The following is a 24,997-nucleotide window of genomic DNA, read 5'->3' as shown; positions in this document are numbered from 1 at the left end:
ATACTGTTTATGCTATTGTTTTATGTTTATTATTCCACTTTTGTTTAATCTGATTTTTAGATATTAAATGGGAAGTTGTTGTCCAAATATGATGAATTTTGTTGGTATTTGATAGTGGATGAATGATTAAATATAAAATTATATTGTCATCAATATGTGTATGTATGACTCAATTTTGTTGTTGTAAAAACTCAAACCAATCGAACCGAACCAATCCGCATTAGTTTGATTTGGTTTGGTTCAGTTTTATTTCTAAAACCCAACAGAACCAAAATCAAACTGAATGTCTTTTTCTCTTGCGATTCAGATAACTTTTTGCGTTAAAATCGTTCAAACCACACCGTAAACACTCATATATAAAAATATTGTATTAAAATTTGAAAGCATATAAAAAAAGAAAAATTAAAGACTCTAGGCATACGACTATATGACCTTACCCTAAACCGGTTCTAATTCCAACAACATTGATGATTAAGTTTTTATAATTTTAATTTTAATTTGTTTACTACTCTCTCCATCCAATGAGTGATCCATTTGGAATAAAATAGTGTCTCAAATAAATGATCAATTTCACTTTTCAATATATTTTTTCCAATTCTATCATATAATTAATATCACTTTTATCATTCTCAATACATGATAAGTATACTTTAATAAAAATATTATTATCTTTCTTCATTTATATTATTACTATCTCTTTTAAAAACAAAATTAACATGGAGCATTTAATGAAATGTTTTTCCTTTTAGGAGGCAACAAGTTGTAAAAAGAAGAGCCCGTAAAAAGAAGTTGTAAGAAGAAGAGATTCCGTGATTGGCAACTGGGAATGGAAGTCTTTGTGACTTGATATTCATGAACTGGAATCTACGTGACGTAACGCATTACACTCACTCAAACTCAAAGAATCGTTCAATTTCAACGCCGGCTAGTATTGATTATTGCCACTTGCATATTACTATTATTCTCGAACAAAATTATTACTACTATTGTCCTTATTAATATTCTTACTTGGCGTCATACAATATGTCACCCCTTATCCACTTTTACACTATCTTTTCCTTTTTTCAACTTTTGTTTTGGGCCATATTTTTGAGATTTAAGCTTTTTATTTATTTATTATTTCTGGTCAATTTGAAGGTCAAGAGAACGTCAATTTTATTTTAAAATTTTAATTTTAATTAAACATTTTAAAATAATACTTTTTTCAATATTTATTATTAAAGATTTATTTTCTTAATTTATCTTGATTATAGTCGTTTTAACTTTTTGAAAATTATGTGTAAACTAGTATTATTTTAACATGACAAAATAAATAAAAATATATTAAAATACAATTTAATTATGATAATATTTTATAAAATTCTATTTAAATAATATTTAATATTTAATAAATATAAAAATAAAATAAAATATTTATTATTTCACATATAAAATGTTGAATAAATACTTACAAATTTATAACTAAAATGATAGTTTAATTATATTATTTTATATATTTAAAGAGGCGACTGTTTTTTTATACAAAAAGGTCTAAGCAAAAAAAAAAAATCAACGTAAAATTAGATGGAGTAAAGAAATACACCTAATCATCTATAAGAACTTTCATAATTTTAAGAGGAAGTTCATATATCACATGCGTATTATAAATAAATAAATATATATTTTGTTGGAATTAAATCTAAAATATTGAGTAGTGTCAAATCAATCTTAAGAAAAGAGTTAGTGTTTATCGAGAAAAGGAATAAGATGAATTTTCTATCAAATTTCTCTCTGCTCACAAAATGTGCTTATTTATTCTTTTACAACTGCAAAATTCAAGTCTTTACAATAATAGAGGTTACTCCTTATTTATAGATTTTGCTTGCTTTCTCCCTAAGCAAAGCCCAAAAACAAAAGTTGGAAATACTGCAAAAATTATAAAATTAGGTTTAAAATCAAATTCATGTCGAGGTTAGCTCCTCGACACTTCGACACTTACACAATTTCGACACAAAGCAGTTCAACGACAACAAAGTCTGTCAAAAATACTACTTTGACACAGAATTACAATTCAACACACCACTAATTCATTATGTCCAAGCTATCTACATTCATCATATATCTTAACTTCTTGAATACTTCTACCTGCACTCCTTTCATCATGATATCTGCAATCTAATTCTCAGTTCTGCAGTGTTCCAAGTTCAGCTTCGATTCTTCTACTTGCTCTCGAAGATAATGGAACCTCATTTAGATGTGCTTGCTTCTTCCATGCGCTATCAGATTCTTTTCCAGATTGATAGCATACATGTTGCCAATCTTCATGGTAATCGTTCCATGATTCTTTCCTGTAATCTCTTCAACCAAATTCACCATCCATGTTGCTTGACATGCACAAAGAGAAGCATCTATGTACTCTGTTTCACACGACAACAATGCTACTATTGGTTCCTTTCTTGAACTCCAAGCAAATGTTGCACCACCTAGCATAAACACGTAGCCAACTATGGATTTTCTATCCTCATCATCACTACACCATCTTGAATCGGTGTAACCCACTAGCTTGCATTCTTTTCCTTCATCAGTTGCAGGAAACAAAATGCCATGGTCGAGAGTTTCTTTTAGATACCTTAGTGTCCTCTTCGTCGCTGCTAGGTGTGATACCCTTAGTTTCTGCATGAATATACTCACCATACCTACAATGTATGCTAGATCATGCCTTGTGTGACAAAGGTATCAAAGTGATCAAATGAGTCTTATATAATGTGTTATATCGACATCATCTTCATTTGTGTCTTTCAACAGTTGTAATCTGGGCTCAGCTGGAGTCGAAGTTGGGTTGCATTCTTGCATATCAAATCTCTTGAGTATTTCACCCATATATTTTCTTTAGTGCATCATCCAGCCTCTACTACTCTTGTAGAATTCAATGCCAAGGAAACATGAAAGATTTCTCAACTCTGACATTTCAAACTCCTCACTCAGGTTATGTTTGAAATCGTCGATCTCCTTCTTACAACTTCCTGTTATCAACATGTCATCAACATAGAGACATAGTATAAGCAATTCACTATTGCTTCTTATTACATATAGTCCATGCTCAGTTGTGCATTTCCCAAATTCCCTTTCCCTTAGGAAACTATCTATCTTCTTATTCCAAGCTCTTGAAGCTTACTTAAGTCCATACAGGGCTTTATGCCACATTTATACCTTGCTTTCTTTGCCATGTTTCATGAACCCAACTAGTTGTGCAACATAAATTTTGTCATTCAAGGGGTCATTCAGGAATGCACATTTCACATCCATCTAACATGCGTGTTAGTTGTTCATGTTTGCAAACACTTTGTCGAAGTCGATTCCTTCCTTCTAAAGAAATCCTTTCGCCACAAGTCTTGCCTTGTGTCGAGTTACCTCACCTTTGAGATTCAACTTCACCTTGTATACCCACTTCACATGGGTTTCCTTCTTGTATTAAGGCAAATCGACAAGTGACCAGGTGTTGTTGTCTTCGATGGACTTCAATTCCTCATTCATTGCTTTCACCCACTTCGAATCCTTTAATGCCTCAACTGCATTGACTGGTTCTACATCTGCATAGAAAGCATAGTGTACCAGCTCACCTTTATCATTGACCACATCATCTGATGTAATCACACATTCTCACAACCTTGCAGGCACGTGCCTTGTTCTTTGAGGTCTGCTTGTGCTTGCTTGACCTCTGACTTCTTCTTGTTTAACTTCTCTTTCGACTTCAATTGTTGGTTTTTCACATAAGATTCTCACTAAATCCTTCTTGACATTTTCAATCCAATCCCATTCCTTAAGCTCATATATGATCACGTCCCTGATGAGCACTACTTGCTTGTGCACTGGGTCAAACAACTTGTAACCTTCAGTCTAATGATATCCTATTAGGATCATCTAACTCGACTTGTCATCAAGTTTTCTTCTCAATGATCTAAGACATGTTTATGTGCTATAAATCCAACATATGACTCAAGCTAGGCTTGACACCAGACCAACATTCTTCTGGCGTAATTCCTTCTAACTTCTTTGTCGAACACCTATTCAAAATATATGTAGTTGCCGACACTGTTTCTCCCCATAATTCTTTGGGTAAATGCTTTCCTTTCAACATACTTCTCACCATGTCTATGATGGTTCTATTCTTCCTTTCCGCTGTTCCATTATGCTGTGGAGTGTAGGGTGACACTACCTCATGCACAATCCATTCTTTCTCACATAACTTTTCGAAGTCTTTCGATGCATAATCTTCACCATCATCAGTCCTCAGATTCTTGAGCTTTCGACCACTTTGTCTTATAGACTATAGATTTAAACTTGACAAATACCTCGATCACTTCACTTTTCTTCTTGATCAGGCAAGTCCATAATTATCGACTGAAATCATCTATGAATGTGACAAAGCATTTGTTACCTTTAATCGAATCCACCTGGATAGGACCACACACATCAGAATATATGACTTCAAGAATTGCCTTCGAATTTCGTCCTACATCCTTGCTAAAGTTGTTCTTGTGCTGCTTCGCCTGCATACATTCTTCACACACTTTATCTGAAATGTTGATTTCTGGTAACCCTGAAACCATATTTCTTCTTTTCATATATCTGATGTCTTTGAAATTGAGATGACCAAGTCTATAGTGCCATATCCATTCATCTTTTCTAGCTGCAGCTGCAAGGCACTTGAGCTTCATCACATTAAGTTCAATCCTGAAGGTTCTATTCTGAGACATAGGTGCCTTCAATATTAAACTTTCACCTAAGTTGAGAACTCTCACCATCTTGTCTTCGATCGACACTTTATAGTTCTTTTCGACCAACTGCCATATGCTGAGAAAATTACTTTTTATGCCTGGTATGTACAGTACATTGGAAATTATTGACCTCTTGCCATCTTTTTTCATAATCAGAACATCACCAATACCTTCAGCTGCTAAAGTATTGTCATTTGCAAATTTTACCATGTTCTTCATTGAGGGTTTCATGTTGGCAAACCAATCTTTCCTACCAGTCATGTGTGATGATCATCCTGAGTCCAAGTACCATTGGTCCTAGAATCTTTCTTCATCTCTTGTTGTGGCCATCAACAACATCTCCTATTCTTCATGTTTTGCAAACATTGCATCAGTTTCATGATTCTTTTACTTTTCAGGACAATCACTTGAGTAATGACCATACTTCTGACAAATGAAATATTGGATGTGATTTTTGTCAGGTTTTTTTCGAACACCACCTATTCCTCTACCTACAACACCGCCTCTTTGGTTACTTTTGTATGAGGGTCTTCTCTGATTCGACCATCCTCCTTTTTGCTGATTTTGACTTGTCGAATTGTTGTAGCCTCCTTTACCTTTGCTTTCGAGCTACTTCCCTTTGCATTTCTTTTCCTTTGTTGATTGCGACTGCAAAGCCACATCACTCTTCGACTTATCTACAACTCTTTCATACATTCTTTGTTCATGAGATTCAAGCGTCCCTTGAAACTCTTCCTTTGTTAATATTGACAAATATTTTGAATCTTCTATGGCTACTACCACGTGGTCGGACTTTAGAGCCAATGACCTCAAGATCTTTTAAACAACTGATCTTGATGTCAACACTTCTCCACATACATTGATTTGATTCACCAGTTTTGTAACCCTAGTGGAAAAATCACTTATGCTTTCATTGTCTTCCATCTGAAGCAATTCATATGTTCTTTTGTGAGTTTGTAACCTCATCTCTTTCACCTTCTCTCTGTCTCCAAATGATTTTTCAAGAATTTCCCATGCTTCTTTCGTTGATTCAACATCACTAACCTTTTCAAAATTATCAGAGTTAACACATTGATGGATTATAAAGAGAGCTTTATAATCTTTCTTCTTCAATTATTTGTGTGCAACTTTTTCTTCATCCATCGTGTTTTTTGTAAGCGGTGTCACTCCCTCTTTCACAAGATCCCAAAGATCTTGATAACAAAAAACAACTTTTATCTGCTTGCACCAATTCTTGTAATTTTGATTCTCCGGAATCTGAAGACTCACAGAAAAATGCATGTTCAGATGATTCTTCATGCTATGCTTCCAAGAATCGCTCAGTCAGTGCTCTGATACCATATGTTTGAATTAAACCCAAGACTTTGAGTAATTCCAAATCAATTTTTATGAACAAGATTCAATTGCACCAATCGAATTCCTTCTTGTTCTTCACTCTTCACTCGAGTGAATCAACCAACCTTGGTTGCAAGATTGTATCGCTGCATAATGGTGATGAAAAATAAGAAAAAAAAGATTGAATTGAGAAGAAAAGAGTTATGATTTATCGAGAGAAGGAAGAAGATGAATTTTCTACAGAGTTCCTCTCTACTAACAAACTGTGATTCTTTATGCTTTTGCAACTGCAAAATTCAAGTCTTTACAATAATATGGGTTACTCTCTATTTATATATTTTGTTTGCTTGCTCCCTAAGTAAAGCCCCAAAACAAAATCCCAAAATACCTAATTTTGTCAACACTACAAAATTAGGTTTAAAACCAAATCTATTTCGAGACTAACTCCTCGACACTTCGACATTCACATAATTTTAAGACACCTCATTTCGATGACAACAAATTCAACCGAAAATATTGTTTTAATACAAAAAATTACAATTCAATATGTATTATATTAACTAATAAATATGTTTATTTATTAATCAATTTAACTTTTTACACAAAAGGGTGGTGAATAAAAACAAATCGCCTCGTCTGACTTTTAACATGTAGTACTAAATAAAGTAACTTTTAGTACTCTACTTATTTATTTAGCCATTGTTTTTTTTTTGAAAAATTTAAAACCATATAATCTTTATATTTAAAGGATTTAAATCTTTCACAATATTTTTTTCGAGTTTCTTTTAACATTTCATAAAATTTTAATCACATCTTCTTTTTGACATAGTATATGTTTGATAATCCAGTAGCACGTTGCCACCTCACATTCCATGGTCATTCCACCACAAGTTTTCTTGAAGATACAATTGTTAAATCATTTCAACATGCAATCATGTCGTGGTGTTCTAAAATACCAAATACACATAGTACACATCTTTTGTTGTGCATTCATAATTTAATATTTTATAAATGGAATAATTATAATTAAAAAATATTTATATTTAAATAATAAATAAATTATGAAAAATGTAATAGTCTTAAAGTTATTATTTTTGATCCCGCAACGATGTCAAGAAGCTTCTTAAAAACCCTTCATAATACACTTCAAAAAATGACTTATATATAAAAAAAGAATGACCTTTCTTCTTGTCACACCCTAAAAATTGCCCTATCATTTTCATCTTTTCACTTAACCCTTGACTTAGGAATCATCTGTAAGCATTCACGCCTCATTCATATGCATCATTTATCCAATAAGTTGATCACTGTAGATTCAAAGCGCTTGGCTTGCAAAGTTATGGTTTGTGTGTGGATCAAACCTCAAAGGTATGGCTTGACTATTCATCTGATCATAGGGGATGTGAAACCCTAATTGTTTGATCTTTGAAGCATGGATTCAATAAGATCTCATCATGGCACTCCTCAGGGCTTTCAAACCCTAGTTTCTTGATCATATGGTTATGGGACCTCATGGATGTTCTCTGGGCCTTGTCTTGACTATCAAAACCCTAATTGGGGGTTCACACATGATAAATTTGCTTGTAAAGTATCTTGATTCATTAAAAGGCATTGATGAAGGGGGTATGCCCCATTGAAACCCTAATCAAGGAGGGTATGATCCTAGTGTGCTTTATGACTTAACTTTTCATCTAGTGACAAGGGAAACCCTAATTTCTTGACCTTGGATTCAAGAAAATTCATGGAGGCATGTCTCAGGTCATCTAAACCCTAATGTGACACCGTTATCATTGGTGGGCCTCATAACCCTAGTTACATGTGTTGTGTGCTTCACTCAACTTCTCATTTATGTTGTTTCCTTGATTGTGGTTCCATTCATATGTGCTTAAGTCCAAGTTCTTGGCCTCACAAACTTCATCTACTTCCATCCATCCATTTAATCTTTGTCATTCCATCATTGCTTGGACCATAGGTCTTTGTTTAGGCCCTAGTTTATTGTGCCTTTTGGTTTTGATAAGGTCCTTAGTTCTTTCTTTCATGTGCCATTTATGGATATTTGGTTTGATTTCAGTCATTTCAAACATGTCCAAATCTATTCATACCTAAGTCCATTTCATTACAAGTCATGTTCATTCAAGTTCAAATTCAAATCCATTTCAAGTGGCATGTTCATGTACAAAGTCAATTCATTTTCATTCAAATAACTAATTCCATTCATTATCATCCATAAAATGTTCATTACATACAAAAAATGCAAAACAAAGATATATGTTGACTTTGATCAACAATTGACTTTTTGGTAAACTTTGACCAAAGTCAACTCAAACCCTTTTTCACCCTAAACTCCTAAATTTCCCATCCTAGTTTTAACTCCATCTTTCATTTCCAGTTTTTATATTAATTTGGCCATTTGGACCTAACTTTCAACCTTGTTGCCAATTTGCCATAAATTTGTTTAAACTTGAGTAAGCCATGACTTAGGTATCCTTGCAGCCCTGCATCATGTAATACACCAGTCAACATACCATCAAACCTGACCACAAACAAAACCAAGGCAACAAAACAATGGCTTATCATTATATGAACATGGATATGGCCAAGAAAATCATGGCATCATGCAAGGTTGCAGTCAGACCAAGTCATTTGGCAATGTAAGTATATACCACAAGCCATAACCTGGTGGTATGCATCCATTAATCAAGCTTTGAACCAAGGTATAAACAGGACATGTACATGCATCATACCAGACCCGCATAAGGTCTAGAAACAAGCTACAATCATACATCAATAACAAACAATCAAGTATTTATTCATCCATGTTCACAACATTGCAACATCAATAAAGCATAGTAGTCCTTAACCAATGACCTATCATACATTCACAATTGCAAAAATTTCATAAACATAAGCATTACCTAACATATCATGTGCAAATCAGGGCCTCATGCCTAACAATTCATAATAGGCAACAATAATACAACATCAAAGTAGCAACAATAGCATGTGCATAGCAAATATTTACAATGGAAATACCTAGTTCACATTATACAAGGCAACATTCATCATATAGTATCTAATAGATACACACATCATATGGCACATAACAGACCTGTATCATAAACATTGCATCATCAAGACAACTCATGTACAAGCTTCATATAACAGACCTGTTATGACCATGCAACAAGCTGCATAACCTTGCCCTGCCAATCATCATTGTCATGCCAACCACAACCATGCAACAACTCCATCCATTATAACCAAGCTTGAATAACATAGTAGACTGTAGAAGTAGTTGACAAGTAAGCATAATCAGGCCATGACAGGGTTGAAAAGGAATCCGCCAGCACCAGCAAAAGAGCATGCAGTAGGTAGGGCATCAAGTTTAGAGCTAGCCAATCAACAAAACTGCATCAGTTTACCACCAAGTAACATGCCAAATAATTAAACTAACAATTGAGTTTTACACCCTAACAAGCTAACTGAGATTCGAAACTAACCAAATCTAATTTCATTGGTAACACAACTAACTAAATAATTAACAATTCATTCCACTACTAACATTCATCTAACTCGTCACTTAGCAACTAATAATTTTACTCTAACTAATCAAGAAATAACTAATAAATTTTTTTACTAATTGGAATTAAGTTTAACAATTAAACAATTCATTTTCAGTTATGACAACTCACAAAATCAAATACTTCTCATCAAAAGCTAACTAACTAATTTCCTAATAACTAACTGAAATACTAATTGCATAATCACAATCTCAATGAAGATAACCTCTTATAAATATGATGCAATCATTACACAATAGGTCTCAATCATTTTCTGCAGAATCTCTAATCAGAAACTCACTCTCAAGCTCTCTCAGTTTTCTGTCGTTCCTCCATGAGAATCTCTCATCTCACCCTCACCACACGCTATGCACCATAGCTATTAGAGTTTAAACCTCTGAAGCTCTATACAGTTGAGCATTAACCTCTCAATCTCGCAAATCACTCTCACGAATCCTCACAAATCTCACTAGCAGAACAACGACAGAAGTAGAAGAAAGTGAAGAAGAAGCAGAAGCAGACAAAGAGGAAGAAGATTCGAAGGTCTAAAACATTGTACCTGAGTTCTGGCGTCTGCTCCGATGAGTGCATTTGTTTTTCTTCATCATTTTGATCCGTGTTTATTACCCGAATGTAGAGTCTGGCTATAGGGGTCAAAGCCCTAAGCTTTGTGGCTTTGATTCCGAAGTAGGGGAGTTTAATTTTTGGTCGAAGGTTTAGGGTTATTCATTTTCTTGCTTCGATTGGGATTGTTGAGGAAAAATTAGGGAGTTTCTTTATGATATTTGGACTTAGGGCAAGGAGAGGAAGATTATGGTGTGCTTGGTTTAGAGATTAGGACTCCTTCGTCGCCAGAGGTGACTTTCGGCGCATCGAAGGAGAGGTGAGTCTATTGGAGGGAGTTAAATTTGATTTGAATTATTTGACTTGAACATGTCATAAACAGAAAAGGATTAACATGTGAGGATTTGTTGTTTGCTTCTGAATTTCATTTTCCCTGCCATGAACATTAGGCTTCAATGCATTTTGGGGCCAATTTCTTGTTGTGTACACCTCACCTGCCATGGCTACACTCCCAGATTCATGAGGCAATACTTCTATGGGCCTAACTCCCAGGGCCCAAGCGCTTTCTGCCTTGCACACCCTGTGAAGTGCCGCGAAAAATACAGAGTCGCCACCAAATTTTATTTATTTCAAAGGAAAGGGAAAATAGCGATAAAACCCCAAATGAGAGAAATGGTCTCACAACCAAGAGCGAATTTGGAAGTCGGTTATGCAAGGGGAATGCATTAGCACCCCTCACATCCATGGTACTCCATGGGAACCACTTGCTCGTATCAAATGCGTATGGATGTTTATTTATCTGTAAGTTGCTTGCTATCAGGAATGAGATGAAAGAATAAGATGGGGGAGAAAATAAGTTTTAATTTAGTGTGCTCACCAAGGATTTGGGCCATTGTGCTTACGTATCCTCATACGTGCAATAAGGAAGTCAGAGTTTCGTAGTTCGGCTCAAAAATGGAACATTTGTTTGGTTGTTTTTACTGAACAGTATTAATGTTCGCGTGTTACTGTTCACTTGCTTGTGTACTCTGTCATGGGAGCGAAAAGTAATTGCTTGTTTGCGGTAAAGTGGATACGCTTGGTTCACACTCTAGCAGTTAAACATTACTTGCTCGCACATGGAGGCTTATGCTTCTTTCATGGTAGAACGGAAGTAACACATTCTTATTGAAAGGTTTTGATGAGTGCACTAAGGCAAAAGATGATTTGATTTGTTGGGGTTGATTTTATGCATAGAGACAAGCATCAGACCCTTGGCTAGATACAGTAAACGGTCCAATAACTCGGGAGTTGAGAGGACAATGTTGTCCTAACCACTCTTTTTCATCAAAAAAAGAGAGACTTGAATTGTAAAAATAGTTTGGCAAGTCTAATAATTGGAACTTAGAGGGCGACAAGTATCTCACCATTGACTAAGTACGGTCAATGATCAGAGTACTTGGGAATTGAGAGGACAATGGAGTTCTAGCTACTCTTTTTCTCCCTCCTAGCACCTAGATCTAACTTGTTTTAATCATTAGAGGTTTTAAGGGGGAAATTCAAGTGTCGGGTCCTCAGGCTAGGCACGGGCGATAGCCCAATTGCTTGAGTGCTGTGTACAAACACGTACACCCTATTTGGCATTCCAATTTGTTATGAAAATGGATTTGAAAAAGGTATTTGACGTTGGATTAAGCATTTGAATTTATAATTAAAATAGTGGTGAAGGAATGGAGGAGTGATAGAATAAGGTTGAGAAGAGAATGGTGAAGAGATGATAGAATGGGTCATAGAATGGATGGAGAATACTTGACGTTGGATCAAGTAATCAGGTTGCAATGGTGTGAGTTTTATTCGGAAAACAACTTGACATTGAATCAAGTACCTTTTGTTTCTTTTGAAATGCTTTGTTTATCATTTTGTATTTTATCTTGGTTATTAACATGCATGGCGAACTAACTAGAAAGCAATAAATCTATGCAATTACATGACTATGGGGTGGGGGAACATTGAACCCACAATGGGGGGATGGATCCATACAATACAACATAAGGGAATGAAAATAAAATACAAGTTACAAACTATTAGACTATGTACCATGCCTAAAGCATACAAGTGACGTGGTACTTCAAACAATACAAGGTTATTGAATAAGAATGAAATGGTTAGGAGCAAGCTAGCTAGGAGTGAGCTTGAATCTTAAGATCACATGCAGAAGCACAAGACAACAAACGAGTTAGCATGAGATTAAGTCATAGAATGGATGGAGAATACTTGACGTTGGATCAAGTAATCACGTTGCAATGGTGTGAGTTTTATTCGGAAAACAACTTGACATTGAATCAAGTACCTTTTGTTTCTTTTGAAATGCTTTGTTTATCATTTTGTATTTTATCTTGGTTATTAACATGTATGGCGAACTAACTAGAAAGCAATAAATCTATGCAATTACATGACTATGGGGTGGGGGAACATTGAACCCACAATGGGGGGATGGATCCACACAATACAACATAAGGGAATGAAAATAAAATACAAGTTACAAACTATTAGACTATGTACCATGCCTAAAGCATACAAGTGACGTGGTACTTCAAACAATACAAGGTTATTGAATAAGAATGAAATGGTTAGGAGCAAGCTAGCTAGGAGTGAGCTTGAATCTTAAGATCACATGCAGAAGCACAAGACAACAAACGAGTTAGCATGAGATTAAGTCAAATGAATGAGAATGATGCAACAATATGTAAGCATGCTCAATGGTTAAAATCAATTCAAAAGGTAATCGATTAATCAATGAAAAACAATCAAAGATCTATCCTCTGATCATGGAAAATGGGATTAGACATACAAAGTATTCATCATCTAAATTGAAATGGGATTTTCAATTTAATCAAAATGATCATAAACCAAATGAATCGATTAAATGGACAATTAAAGAATGAATATTAATTCTAAAGACTAAAACTACCTAAACATGAATTAGGATCACAATCAATCGAATGTGACATTCTCAATCCAAATTCAAGAATTGAATCTAATGACTATGATCATGCATAACAATTACATAATCGTCCAACTGAATGAAAATTTGATCTAAAATCTAATCATGGTAAAACCTACGTTAACCATATTAATCTAATCATGAATTAAATCAACAAGATGAAATTAAAAAAATCTAATGACGAAGACTTAATCATGGCATGACAAGATTACAAAAACTATTGAATTAAATCTAAAGAAAATAAAATCAAACCAAATGTGATTAAGTCTAATCAATCCCTAATTAAACTACAAGTCCTAATTGCCTATTAACCTAAATCTTTCTAATGATACTCCTAATTAAAAAGAGAAGGTCCTAATCTATATCCAGATCAACAAAAACTTGAGACAAGATTAATCCAGAAATGACTGAAATTAGCATAAATCAAATTTGATTAAAGAAAAGATTAGGGGTGATTAGCAAGACTAATTACAACCTATCATAATAAATACTTTTCCTTGCCTTTTGGGTTAAGGATTCATCAAAAGAAACATGAACAGATTCTTCAACATAAGACGTTATATGATTGTAAACTCTATATGCTTTACTTGAAGACGAGTACCCTAGAAATATTCCTTCATCAAACTTATAATAAAACTTACCAATATTTTCCTTTCCATTATTTAAAATAAAGCATTTGCAACTGAAAACACAAAAATAGGAAATGTCAGGTTTCCTGCCTTAGAGTAACTCAAAGGGTATCTTCTCTAGGATTGGGTGAATGACCTATCTCTTTAAGACATGGAATGCGGTATTAATCACATCCGCCCAAAGGTACTTGGGAAAACTCATTTCTCTTATCATTATCCGAGCCAATTCTTCTAAAATACAGTTTTTATACTCAACAACACCATTTTGTTATGGAGTTCTCAGACATGAGAAGTTATGAGTCATTTCATTTTTATCGCGAAAGTTTTCAAATTGATGGTTTACAAACTCACCACCACGATCACTACAAAGTGTGACGATTTTCAAATTAAAAATATTTTGGATGCTCTTAGCAAATTTAACGAAAGCCTTAAAGGTTTCTTGGAATAATGTCCAAGTAAATCTAGAATACTCATCCACAATTACAAATCTGTAATAGTTACCGCCTAAACTTCTTGTCTTAGATGGGCCAACAAGTTTAGATAGAGAAGCTTGAGAGGTTTTTTGAAGTTGAAACACACTTTTTCTATTTAAAAGATACTCGCGTGTGCTTTCTGATTTGGAAAGCATCACAAAGTTTATCTTTTATAAACTTTATTTTAGGTAGACCAATTACTAGATCCTTAGATGTTATCTTATTGATTAAGTCAGAGTGTATATGTCCTAAACGTATATGCCATAACTAATAATCTTCATTCTTTGTTACTAAATATTTAGTACCATACATTGACATATCATCCAATTCAATCAAATAGATATTATCAACTATAGAACCCTTAAACACTAAACTTACTTGCCTTATGTTTAATTAAGAAACTCAAGGTATCGAAAACAATAGAATATCCTTTGTCACATGATTGACTAACACTAAGTAAATTATGATTAAGCCCTTTAACTAATAAAACACCTTCAATGGTTATTGTGGAGGAATTTACCACAACACCTTCTCCTAGAATTTTACCTCGCATGTTGTCTCCATACGTGACGTGACCGCTTTCTTTATGATCAAACTTGATAAATATCAAAGTAACTTTCATCATGTGTCTTGAACATCCGCACTATCTAGGAACCACAACCTTTTTGCAAAGACAAGATGTTCCTATAGACAATCAAATAGGTAGTTTAGGTACCCAACTAGTGTGTCCTTAAGGGTTAGTTAAATAACACTTAGGTATCCAACTCATGGTACCATTAGGAATTTTAACATTCCTAATGTGGCAAAAATGCCTAATCTAACATTTGTCACCATAATAATGACATGTAGCTTTAGATGAATTACTCTTTCTATTTCTTCTAGCAAGTCGAGGGTTTTCTCAAAACCAATCCCTCTTTCACTTAAAGAAGTTGAACTAATACTAGATAGAGAAATAGTTTATGCTAATTTTCCTTTGAGATTTTTATTTTCAAGTTTTCAAATTTGACAAGCAATGTAATCCATCTTTACTATCTTTTTAATTAAATTATCAAAAGCATTAGAACGATCATCAATGAGAGATAAATTCTCTTCATTTAAGGAATCTAATGTACTATTAAGATCATTAATCTCCTTTTCAAGTTTTGAAATAAGTTTTCTTTGGAGATAAATTTTCTTAAAATCACTTAGAGCATATGCATGCATTTCACTAAACACTTTCGACAATTGTTTATAAGAAGGCTTAACTTTTCTTATGCACCATCAAGAATAGGTTGGCATATTCATCATCTGAACTTGAATTGGAAGATGAAGATGAGATCTCATCTTCTTCTTTCCAAGTTATATAGGATCTACGACCTTTAGCATGTTTGCCTTTCATCTTATAGAATTCCTTGTCCTTTTTCTTATGATGTTTATTGAGACTCTGACACATGGTTCTATAATGATCTGATTTTCTTCATTCGAAGCATGTGACATCTTCTTCTTTTCTCTCATGTTCCTTCTTGTGGGGATGAGACTTATTGAAATTAATCAGATTTTTGTTGGAATGCTTAAGCTTATGTTTCCTCATATATTGATTGTAGCACTTATTGAATAACCTCATCTCTTATTATTTAGAAGAGTCTTTGTTAGAAGTATCATTGTCGTCCTTATATTTCTTTTTCCTTGATGACGAAGCTTTCAAGGATAGATCCTGGTTTTCTTCTTTTACCTTCTCTTTTGTTTTACTTTACTTCACTTTCAGCGAGCCATTTCATTTCATTCTCACGTTTGGTAAGCTTTCTAAACATTTTTTTGATATCCAAAGAACTAAGCTCATTTGATTCTTTTATGGTTGTTACCATTGGTTGTCATTCCCTTCACATAGATCTCAAAATTTTCTTAGCATAATCTTTGTTAGAAAAGGTCTTTCCCAAGTAGTCTAACTTGTTGATTAAATGAAGAAAATTAGTCTGCATGGACTCCATAGATTCTCAGGGTTCCATATGGAAAATTTCATACTCCTCTATCAATATATTGATTTTGGAATCTTTATCGTATTTGGTTCCTTTGGAAAGAATTTGAAGAGAATTCCACACAGTTTGTGCTTTTATGATGTGAGATAGAGTAATATACTTTAGTGCTTAACACAGAGATTAGTGTATTTCTCACCTTCAAGTCATATGAAGCATTTTGGTTTCATCATCGGTCCAATATTTTGAGAGTTGAACACAATCACCGTCTTTGCTTTTAGAGATAAAAGGCTTGTTGGTAATTGCTACCCATAGATGTTTGTCAATTGAGATTAAATGTATATACAATTTTCCTTCCAGTAAGTATAATTTCCTCCTTTAAATGGTGGTGATCTATTATATGCTCCCTTTGGGTCATCGTCACCCATATTCCAAATTTTTTTAGTTACTTATACATGATTAAAAGACCAGCTATGAGGCCGATTGTTGGGTGTGAATAGGGGCGATAAAAGGTCTAGAAGGGGTGACTAGACCTCCTAAGTTAAAATTTGTTTGAAAATAGTTTGAAATATTCTTATCTGAGTTTCAAATGTAAAATTGATTTTGCATGGCTGAAGCAAATTTAGTGCAAAATAGATTATGCTTATCAATGTTAAGTAACACGAATAAACTTAAACAACTCACAACACAATCAAGATGGACAGTTAAATTATGCCAAATGAACAAACTAATTATATTGAATAATCAATCAATTAGACTAGAAGTGTTATTGCATAATTTCCAACACATATAAGATTCTACAACCACCATTTTTAGGTTTAGTTGACACTAAGACAAAGCTGAATTACCAATTCTAACAAAACCTACACTTTTACAATTAATCGCTACCAAGAGAAAATCCTAATGGCACGTAACTCTAGAAAGCAATAATGAACAACCTAATCATGTGATCATTTACAAAATTAAATGAAAGAGAGAGAAGATAGTACACTAGGATTTATAGTGGTTTGGCACGCTCGTCCTTGCTTAGTGCTTAATCCACTCTTTAATGACTGCCCATTGAAAATTCGTTAGAATTCCAATAATACTTGTGACAAAATTACATGATTTCGTACAATCACAAGTCCAAAATAAATGATTAAAAACAAATTTCTTCTTTTTGGATCTTTAATGTGTATACAACTCCGTGAACTAAACTCTATGCGAAATCTTTACTTAAATTCTCTTCTTGAATCTTCCAGCCTCAACAACCTGCTCCTAATTCTTCATCCATATAAACTTCCATACAATTTCTCATTGGTATCTTGAGTGTTTGTCTGTCCAAAGATTGAGAAGAACTCATAACCAGTGTGTAGGATTCCACACAACACTACAAAGGTTAAACTAGAGAGAAGAACCTCATGTTGTTCCTTTGGATTGGTTGTATTATGCAAAATAACATGCAGTGTACACGATGTTTTGGTGTAGAAAGTACACATGTGGGACATGATATTCTAGATGTGTGCAACATTTGGCTATTGTCAGCAGGTCAATCTTGTTATTACTCTGAGCATATTGTCTAGATGTGTGCAACAAGATTTGTTTCTATCTTTTAGCAATGAGTTAATTAGATTTGTTTGGAAGATTGAATAAAACATGATCTAATTAATTTGAGATTTAAAATTTAATTAAAAAAAAATATTTGTGGGGGAGGCTTTTGGAAATCAAATCGTAACTGAATCTCCTAATAATATGGATATGATCTCAAATCAAATTTCAATTGGAGAAAAGCCCAAAAGTTGAATTTCTATTTAAGGAGGCTTAAACCTAACGTTTAAGGGTGTGTTAAAGTATTGAAGATCTTTGTGTTAGGGTTTCTATTTTGAGTCTTTTATTTGTGTTATTGTTTGTACACCACTTTAGCACCTGCATTCATATCCAAAGGCATAAAGTTTGGTTTTATTAGTTGAGTTGTAATTCAAATAATCATATTATATTTACTGTATTGATCATTGGGGTTAGTGATTGAGAGAAAGTGAGAATGGTCTCATATTTTGGTGGAGTCCTAATTAGAAATACACAAGTAGCATTAAGAAGGAGGGAATTGAACAAAGGTTGTTCATCTAAGACACTGTGTACTAACTCTTTTGAGAGTGAATTTCCTTTTTTGAGTTGGAAGAACCCTATACATAGTGTTGTTGCACTAAAATGGGTTAACAATTATCTTGTGTTCTTTATTTGCTTTATGATTTATTATTTATTTTATGTTATCTGTCAATTCCGGTTTAAGATATTGAATACACTAGCTTACACATATTGTCCAACATATGTCCCTTAAGAACATGACTTAACCTCCTTCTTTTCTAGTAGAATTGTGAGAACCAGCCACAACATAACACAATCTTTCAAGCCTCTAAAATCTTAACCAAATCTTAAAAGAAACGTTAAATTCAAAACCGAATATTGGCAACAATCACAAATCTTCAAAGATATGATTTAGATCCATGAAATAATGAAAAAAAGAATGAAACAAAAGATGAAATAAATAATTTGCAAGTGTTTACAAAAGATTAAAAACTTTTTTGAAAAATGAAAGAACAACTGGTTTGTGAGTTTACAAATCAATCATGGAAGAATGTCTTTTCTAACTTTTATAATGATTTGAGAGTAAAAATGATTTAGAAGTGCTAGAGATGGAGCACAAAGAGTAGTGAAAAAACATCTTTGATTCAAGTCATGAACACTTGATGATTTGAGTCAAGTGGCAAAGTAATATGAAACAAGATCTAGACTTTATGAGAAACCCGTTTTTCTATGATTCGATTCAAATGTATAATGTAATTTGAATCATTCAAGATGTGATTCGAGTCATGAAGAAGCCATTATTTGATTCAAACTTGACAGGGGATGACAAGAGGTTCATGATTCGACTCATGTGTAACTTGTGATTCAAGGCATAAGGTTACATGATTCGAATCATGTGTAACATGTGATTCGACTCACAACATCACCATATTATTCCCCCTATTTAGTTAACAAGAGGTTCATGATCTTTGTGTGCTTATGCTCTGATTCGACGATGGTGGGGTACCTACAAACATTAATGACTAAGTTAGTGATGACCTTAAATGAGAGGTTTTAGGTTTAAAATAATGTGTACAAAACTATTAGGTATTCATTAGGTTTTATAGTATGATTCTAGGGTTTAAGACTCTATAACATTCTCTTGAGGACACCTGTCTCAGAGCATACATGTTATCATATTTTGAGTCTCATGGATCTGATGGCCCATCTTGTCCAACGAGGAATTTACGCTCTTCATTCCTTTGGGTTTTCCCTTTATATGGCCTTATCACATTAATCATCGGCCTAATCTAGAACAATATCCATATTTTCCATGTTGGGGGGAATCATTCCTTCTTTAAGTATCATTGTCCTACGATTCTCTCTCTAAGGAGGTGGAGCGATGTTTATGTTGTGAAGGGGAATATTTATCGATAAGACATACCTTGGTTCTCATTTGTGGAGATATAGCTCATTTCCCAAGCCATGTCGGTGATGGTGCCGAGAAGGCCTAGAAGGTGAACATCTTTATGGTGAGGGGGATCTAGGTTTATTAGGGGCTTGTCTTTCTCTTCTAGCTTTGGGGAAGATGAGCGCCTAATTCATATTGAGAGAAATTCCACATAGTAAAAATTAATTTCCTTGTCTAAATATGCACAAATCAAATGAGAAACTCCAAACAACTTTTTGTAGAAGAAACTTATTTTTCTTCTTTCTAAATTCACTTTTTAAATTCCACTTCAGATCTTTAATCGGAAACATTCACTCACTTATTAGAAATGTAATAGATTTCTCACAAACAATGTTACACTCTCTAAGTGAACAACCTTCATGCAAAAGATACATGTTATGTTATTTGAGAGAGAACATTAATTTTCCAGAAATCACTTACTTGATCTTAGATCTTACTATGAAAAAATGAAGGGAAAAATTATTTTATATGTGTTTGAAAAATGACATAAAACAATGTAAACATGATCTTTTGATTCTAGTCAAAACAAATTAATGAATCGAGTTAAGTGACAAAATGAATCGAATCAAGTATATGAAAAAGTTTAAAAAGTCAGGCCATGAGTTAATTAATGACTCGAGTCATGTGAATCGGTTAACATGATTACATGAATCAAGTTATGTATCCCAAAAAAAAAAATAGAGTTTAAAAAACAACCATTTCAATTGATTTAGGGTTTTTTTTTTGAATTAATTGACAAAGCTCAAATAGAAAATCTCTGAAAAAATCTCCAGAATCAAGATGATTTGCAAAAGTATACCCATGACTGATTCAAATGGAATATTGACTTGAGTCACATATCCTAAAATCAAAATTTTGAAACACATATGGTCATTACATAATTTATGATTTCTCATGACTCAAGTCACACACTCCAAAATTACATGATTCGGCCAAGCTTTTCTTGACTCGAGTCATGCACTCCAAAATTACGTGATCCGAGCAAGCTTTTTTTTTACTCGAGTCAACTTCTTTGACTTTGGCTAAAAGTTTGTTTTATGCATGCAAAAGACAATTAAAAAGATGCGCAAGTGGAATTTTGTTCTGAGGGATTTAATCGTGATAAAATAAACATAAAAGACAACAAACAAAACATCCTAATTGCACAGGGTTACCCTTGGAGAAATTTTAGTTCTGACTGTTGTTCATGCTAATAATAGAATCCAATTGTTTGTCACGTTAGGTTATTCTTCTACAAGTAGAACATAGTAATTTGTCTTCTCACTATGCCATATGTGTTTTTCTTGGTAACGGGGATGGTCAATGAGATATCATTGTTATGATCCTGAAGCAGCACAACTTTATTTTTTCATTATGTTATATTTCTTGAACATATTCCTTTTGAGTCGATTTCTTTTGATTTTCATATTACCAATAGTTCATAACTCACCCATATCGATCCTTTTGGTCTTAATAATAATATTTCTAGTAATTATAATTTTGAGAACTGCATGTCTGAAACTACTGCTATTTCTGATAATAACATCCCTCTTGTCCCTACGACTCCCTAACAAACTCCCACAACTGTTAATCCTCCTCATCATTCTCCTTGTTATCCGTCTCGTGACCATAAGCCTAATAAATTTCCTTATTTTATTATTTTATAATATTTATTCAAATTTTTCTGAGCCCTCTTCCTATAAAGAGGATATACTTAAACCTTTTTGGCATTAGACTATGACAGAAGAACTCTCAACTCTACACAAGATAGATACTTGGAAATTAGCAAGTCATTTTCTCGGAAAATATGTTACTGAAATTATATATGATGTTACTTGGTATAATGATTATATGTGATGATGTCAATGTGATTGATGATTTGAAATTATAATTAGAAAAATAGTTTGAGATGAAAAATTATGGTACTCTTTACTACTTCTTAGGGATTAAAGTTGTCTACTCTCCTAGAGGGTAACTTCTCTCTCAATCCAACTACATTTTTAACATCCTTGAACAAGCTCAAATATTTCATAATAGAGAAATAAATAGTCCTCTTGAATTGAATGTAAAATTGATGAGTCATCGTGAGGGGGAAGCATTCACATTAGATCAAACACTCACATAAAGATTAAAGACTCATCCAAATAGGTGAGAGAGACACCGCATATTCATCAAAAATCTTGTGATAGGTGTATAGGCCTTATTACTTATAAAGTGTTTAACCTCTACTTTTAGAAGCAATGTGGGACTTAGAACTCACATTTGTTTCTCAATAATCTCCCCCTCAAGTGTGAGTCCATCCACTATGCTCCCCCTCAAGCAGAAACTCTTTCATCCACATGCTTGTACCTCCGTTGAGAGACACCCTTATCTCGTTATGGACACTTCAACGAGACACGGAACCTGACCACCATGTCAGGAAGACTTTCGACACAAGGAGTTAGTCCCTTACTCGAACCAGACTCTGATATCACTGATGGGTCATCATGATGGGGAAGCATTCACATAGGATCAAACATTCACCTAAAGATTAAAGACTCACCCAAACAAGTGAGAGAGAGGCCATATATTCACCCAAAATTTTAAGGTGATAAGTGTATGGGTCCTCTTATTTATAAAGTGTTTAACCTCCACTTCTCTAAGCAATGTGAGACTTAGAACTCACACTTGTTTCTCAATATAACTCACACTTTTTTTTCAACAAAAATATGATCCCTCTAATGGTGTTCATTTACCAAATCTCAATTTGTATTGTCCTTTGTTTGGAAACATGGTATACCTTACCATTACTAGACTTGTTATTGCTTATGATGTTCATGTTGTTAGTTAGTTTGTTGTCTCTCTCACTATAGTATATTGCACAACTGTTCTTTGTATTTTTTGCTATCTTCGAAGAACCCTGTTTTAGAGCTTTTTATTTCCCTTATCATACTCATCTGAGTTATGTGCCTATTATGATGTTGATTGGGTCAGAGAATCCACAAATCGTAAGTCTACCACAAATTTTTGTATCTTTCTTGGATACTTTCTTATTTCTTAGAAAAGTAAAAAAAAATATTATATCTTGCTCTTTTGTAGAAGCAAAATATCATGCTATGACATCCACCACTATTAAAATAACTTGGTTGCATTGATTATCTTTTGATACGCGTGTCCCTCTTTCTAAACCAACTTTCATATATTGTGATAAGAAAGAATGTCATTCAAATTGATCACAAGTCAGTATTTCATGTATGTACCAAAGACATTGAGATTGATTATCACTTTACTTGTCACCATCTTTACATAAAATAATTACTCTATTGTTCGTTTTCTTTTTCTTTATAGATTAATAATTTGTTTATAAAGACGCATGCATTCTATTAAATATTTTTATTTTTTGATTGACAAACTCTCGATATTTTCAATTAATACATCATAAATTAAAAAATATTAATTAATATTATTAATATAATATTATATTTTTTTTCTTTATTTTTCTTTCTCTTTTTTATCTTTTGTTACACAAATACTTTTTTTTTTCATGTTATGGAATATCACCTCTATTCCGCCAAAAAATTCCGTGCTTCTAAATAAAACAATGAAGGTAAACTTTTGCTTGTTTAATCGACTTTCTACCGTTTATTTTGTGGATTTCAAATTTCTATAAAATTTATTTTTAAATTACTTTTAATTTTAATAGTTTAAAAATATAAATTTACAAAATGAACTTGACATTCACGTAAAAATGTGTTAAACCGACAAAAATTGACCCTCGTTATTTTATACAACGACATCCTTTAAAAAAGACTCTAAAATATCAAGCTTGAATATATTCTATATTCGGTTTTGATGGTTTCAAGCTTGAATTTTGAATTTTATATAAAAGAATGTTTTTAACTGAAAATTGCACTAATAATAATATAATAAAATGTCTACTCGAACTTATTTTGGATTAAGCTTTGCAAGAGATAGCTACATCTTGTTTGGTTGGTTGTATTTCAGTCTTGCCCCTTGTATTTTTTACAATCCCTTGGTTTTTCCACGTAATAACAAAGAAATAAATATGTTTTTTAGCTAAATGTTTGTTCTTTAATTTGTTTTTGTTGTTGAATCAAAATAATTGTTGTAAGTGGGTCAGTCCAAAGGTATATTCTTAGAGAAATGCCAAATTGGTGAAATGTTTTGACATAAAGTAAGAGATTTAGACAGGTGGACAGGAATACTTTTTGAAGAGCTCTTTAAAACTGCTCCTTTCATAGTGGATTTTATTTCAAAAATTGACATAATGTACATCTCATGTTGTGTTAAATTCAAAAAAAATTTATTAATGTTCTTCTGTATTGAAAATCGAGTTTATTAATGTTGTGATGATGATTTGCAATTTTTAATATGATGTGAAAGGGCTTGTCTGCAAAATTAACATTTCAATGTTCAAGTCAATAATATAGTGAAAAATAAAATTTGAATGGAAAAAGATTTGAATACTTGTAAACTGAGGAATTTTCCTCTTTAAACAGGGAGAGTAGTTAACAACTGCACGCATGTGAAACGATGTGGGATGCACTTAGCCCTTGAATTGATTTAGGATATTAGCCTAACATTCTCGTGATAAATATTTTGTGACACAAGGAAATGGGTCTACCTGTCTCTCGCGTGGTAACATCCTGCTTCATAATTGGGCATTCGCTTCTAGGCCTTGCAAACGGTCTAGAACAATTTCCCCCAATACATTGTATCTGCTTTAATAAGCGAGGATTTGTGACACACATTATTACTCGGCCACAAATCATTGGACATGGAAGTCCTTGATGGGACGCTGTCGTTCTCGGGAATATGCGCATTAAATACTTTTCTTGGAAGTCGTAACCTAACTTTGGGAGTGACTGACATGCCTTTATTCGCTAGCTATTGTAACACCCCAAATTCGATCAATTAATTTAATTGAATTGTTTAGAATTTTATTTGATTAATTGATGTTTAGTTATTTATTTTGTGGTTATGGGGGTAAGTATCCTTAAGGTAGAGGTATATATAGAGAGAGTTTGGCATAGTTGGTTAAAATTAATTAGAATTTTAATTAATTATTAGAATAAATATAATTTTATTCGAATTAATTCAATGAAATTAGTAAAATGATAGAATAAGGCAAATATGTAGAATTTGGAGAAATAGAGGGGAGCAAAGAGTTAGGGAGTTGGGGCAATAGTGTGAATTAAGAAAATTGAGGGTTAATGAGATAATTGGAAAGAAATGTGTAGAAAATCTTAAG

General features: G+C 33.3%; 1 protein-coding gene across 1 annotated transcript; it reads right to left on the bottom strand.

The window, feature by feature from the left end:
• Nucleotides 1-2,229: 2,229 nt before the first annotated feature.
• On the bottom strand, nt 2,230-2,658 carry LOC127080745 (secreted RxLR effector protein 161-like). Its single transcript, XM_051021046.1, has one exon. It carries the CDS (start codon nt 2,656-2,658, stop codon nt 2,230-2,232), a length of 429 nt encoding a protein of 142 aa, XP_050877003.1.
• Nucleotides 2,659-24,997: the final 22,339 nt, after the last annotated feature.

This window comes from Lathyrus oleraceus, chromosome 5 (assembly GCF_024323335.1).
Source record: "Lathyrus oleraceus cultivar Zhongwan6 chromosome 5, CAAS_Psat_ZW6_1.0, whole genome shotgun sequence".
NCBI lineage: Eukaryota > Viridiplantae > Streptophyta > Magnoliopsida > Fabales > Fabaceae > Lathyrus > Lathyrus oleraceus.
This window is presented reverse-complemented; position numbering and strand designations above follow the sequence as displayed.